The 3,751-nt window shown below is 42.4% G+C and overlaps 1 protein-coding gene across 1 annotated transcript in view; it reads right to left on the reverse strand.

Moving 5' to 3' along the window:
- galcb (galactosylceramidase b) overlaps window positions 1-3,523 on the reverse strand; it is a gene marked incomplete at its 5' end in the record, with an annotated part of 16,757 nt that extends 13,234 nt beyond the window's left edge. The window contains 4 exons of the mRNA XM_010769290.1: window positions 485-615; window positions 2,061-2,099; window positions 2,531-2,670; window positions 3,469-3,523. Coding sequence (XP_010767592.1) covers window positions 485-615; window positions 2,061-2,099; window positions 2,531-2,670; window positions 3,469-3,523 — 365 coding nt within the window. The remainder of the gene's footprint in view (window positions 1-484; window positions 616-2,060; window positions 2,100-2,530; window positions 2,671-3,468) is intronic.
- Window positions 3,524-3,751: the final 228 nt, after the last annotated feature.

The raw sequence follows: 3,751 nt of genomic DNA on the forward strand, positions 1-3,751 counted from the left end.
ATTGGTAAAAAATGTATACATTATATATATATTTATTTCTATTAATCATTTTCGGCCTTTCGGCATTCGTTTTTCGGCCAACTGTTTCCTATTTTCGATATCGGTTTCGGCCAAGAATTTCCCATTCGGTGCACTCAGTGTTTTTACCTTTAATCTCCGGGTCCGTTTGCTTTGGAGATTTGATTGTGGTATGCTGTGCCTGCAGAGCCTGCGTGTCACTCACTCAAGTACCCCTGCCATGAGAGCCGTGCAAGTTTCAATAATTGTAACATGACGTGTTTGAGTTAATTTGCCTACTTAATATCGCAAGTCCTAAAAATAAATAAATAAATAAAAAATCGCACGCCCAGGCGATTTGAATATCGCGGATGCGCATATCGCGATTATCGTCACGACACGATATATCGTGCAGCCCAATTAGAGACAGATTCTCAAAACAAGCTGTTGTTATGGCAACAGGTGGATGCTGAGAGGAAGCTCCTACCCTATCACGTCTACAGCCCCCCCCAGCTCGGGGTCTTGCAGCAGAGACAGGGTGATGGGCTGCCACAGGTTGTCACTGGCTATGATCCGGACCCCCTCCAGACCACTCTTATCCAGAGTGTAGCGCAGTAGCTGCTCAGCCAGCGGCAGAGGAACACAAACAGTGATGCTGCCACCATGTAGGACTTTTGAATAAACAAATGATTTTACAACTGTGTTCATTGATTCTCTTGGGGAAGACAAACAGTTGGAAAACTACTCACATATCCTTTCCCCAATTTATTTGTAATATTGTAAATCCTTTACAACCCTTTGTACATGTTGCACATTTCTGCTCCACACTACTTGTGTTTCAATCTGCACAGCTCTCCACTTTAAATGTAGTATCTGTACTCAGTTTCTCACATATTTATATTTTTTGTAAATGTTGTCTTTATTTTTAATTTGTTACAAGAGTCTTAAAATAGCTTTTATAATAGTGCTATGTTTTGCTATTCTTCTTTCTGTGTCTCTTTATGCACCACATATACCAAAGCAAATTCCGCGTATGTGTAAACCTACTTGGTAATAAAACCAATTCTGATGCTGGGCGACTGACACAAGTCCAATATTTACTCACTTTAACTCCTGAGTAAATGATCTGGCTCTTGATCTGCTAAACATTTCCCTTTGTTAACCAGGAGTCTTGATCTGTGTCTGACATTAGGGTCAGGAGTTGGACCCCTGGCCCCAGGATCAAATTCTATGGAAGACACTAGGGATAAAAGCATACTAAAACCATGTACCGAAATAAATGTAATGTGTGCAATGAGGGAACTTAAGGGAAATGAACTTAATGAGAATAGAGTTTGTGGTCTGGAAAAACAGAGCAAGGCTTGAACTCTTTGTACAGTGGAAGAGCAACAATTATGGGTGACTATTCATGGGTAACATAAAATGTATGCAGTTTTACAACCACTTTGAAAATACATGATGGCAGCAATACACTGTAAGGTTGATTACATGAAAATGTTTAGTGGTGAAGATTGCACGTATGCAGATTATCAAGTAAATTAATGATTGAACTCTCCCAAACGAAAAAACAGCCACAAACATTCAGAGTGATCCAGCAGAGCACTTCCATTTATAGAGAAGAAGAAATGGCCAGATGAGGAGCAGTGAACATTTCAACAGGTTTAGTCAATCAGTGATCTTTTGGTTGAAAGCCCACTCCCCAAAATGTCCCCGCCGTAAGGTGGAGGGATTCTCCAGAGTGAGACATGGAGCTGTACTCACCCGACGACCTCCACACACTCGCTAAGGTGCGGGTCAGAGTTCAGAGAGTCAGCGATGCTCCAGTCCCCGTCTGCTGCGATGATGCCCACCCCGGTCAGACCCACTTTATCCAGCGTGTTCCGCAGCACCTTGGCAACAAACACATCTCCATCATCTCCACATCTGAGCCCACAAGCAGCTCTGGGACCAGCCTCAATGTTTGTGGCTGTTTTTAGACTTTCACAGTTTAGGTTAAGCTTTTTCATAATGCTAAATATTCAGAGAAATCAGTGAGAGAACAAAAAGACAAGAGGTTGGATTACCTTGATGTACTTGCTGTCAAAGTTTCGCTCATTCCAGATCTAAACAGATGAAAGTACGTTTTAGTAACACAGCAGACCAGCCATGTTCATTAAGAACATGATGCATTACATGTTAGAATGATTCTTCTACACTTTGTCTCTAAATTAACCTTAAGTTGTTGAAGAGGTGCACAGAGACATTGTTATCTATTGAACCAACAAAATGAACCCTGCTCCTTACTGCAAGTTCCACAAAAATAATGTTTTCTAACATAATATTTCATCAACCTCATACAACTCACCACACAACTAAGTAGCACAGCTGTACTAACAGAGTGTCCATTGTTGAAGGTTTGGGCGGATCTGATACAAAAAGGCAATTTGGATAAAAGCTTTGTATATCAGACAAGCGTCTAACAACCGTCTAACAAGTGACATGTAATGTAATTATGCAAAGTTCGAAAAGGAGTGAGATTAAACAGAAAACACACCCCCACATAGTGGATGTCCAGGTCATGGTACTGCTTGGCACCGAGGATCCATTTCACCACGTATGCTGCAGTGATGTCTGGGAAGTCATAGGGCCAGCTCTTACCCTGACCCACCCACCCAGGAAACGCCCAGGGCAAACCTGCATCAACACACACCAACACACACATGCAGGCTCAAGAAGCATTGTGTAACACTAATATAGAATAAATGTCAAACTAACAGCATAAGTAGTGCAAAGGGCTTTAAACCAAAGACAAAGATAAAGACAAAGGCCTACATGGTACATCTAATCATTTGAGTTTTATTACACAGCCCATGTGAATACTCAATTCTGATTGTTCAAGTTGGACATTTAGCGGTGTTCTCTTTCACTTACAAAAGCAGGTCTATGTGCAGTCATATCTATCGTCAGAAGAAAGGGCTGTCAATTAAATGTCAGCGGACACCATGAAATACTTTCTGATTATACATTTGTATATTCGTGAGAGCATACAACTTTGGAATCATGATGACTGAACAGTCCCCAGTAAAGAAAGAAAAAAAGAGAACAAGAAAACAGAGCAAGATAAGGAAAGAGTTCAAAAACTCAAGCGAGCCGGACAAAATAGAAAAAAACAGACACTAGTAGGAAGTAAACACGAAAGGGAATAGCAGACGAAGACAGACAGGAAGTAAACACTAAAGGGAACAGCAGAAGACAGACAGGAAGTAAACATTAAAGGGAACAGCAGAAGAAGACAGACTGGAAGTAACCACTAAAGGGAACAGCAGAAGAAGACAGACTGGAAGTAACCACTAAAGGGCACAGCAGAAGAAGACAGACAGGGACTAAAGGGAACAGCAGAAGAAGACAGACAGGGACTAAAGGGAACAGCAGAAGAAGACAAGACAGGAAGTAAACAGAAAAAGGGAACATGGATGTATAATAGGGATGCACCTCTGTCTTTACGAGGTCGATGCGCGGGCGAATGAACCACCTCTGGAGACTCCTCCTATGGGGGAGTCCCAGGGGGATCCCCATGTGACCAGCTGAAGTCATGCTGAGCAGCTGTATCACGGAGAGGGCCTGCGGGATGTGACACGCCGGAGAGGGAGCTGTCAGTTCCTCCACTCGCTGCCGCGAGAGCCGCGCTCTGCTGGCTGAGTTTAATTCCACTCCCAGATAAATGAATATCTGAGATGGAAGAGTATAGCTCTACTTCAAATTCATTATGAAAACC

Source organism: Notothenia coriiceps, unplaced genomic scaffold (genome assembly GCF_000735185.1).
Source record: "Notothenia coriiceps isolate Sejong01 unplaced genomic scaffold, NC01 NC01_scaffold00006908, whole genome shotgun sequence".
In the NCBI taxonomy this organism is placed as follows: domain Eukaryota; kingdom Metazoa; phylum Chordata; class Actinopteri; order Perciformes; family Nototheniidae; genus Notothenia; species Notothenia coriiceps.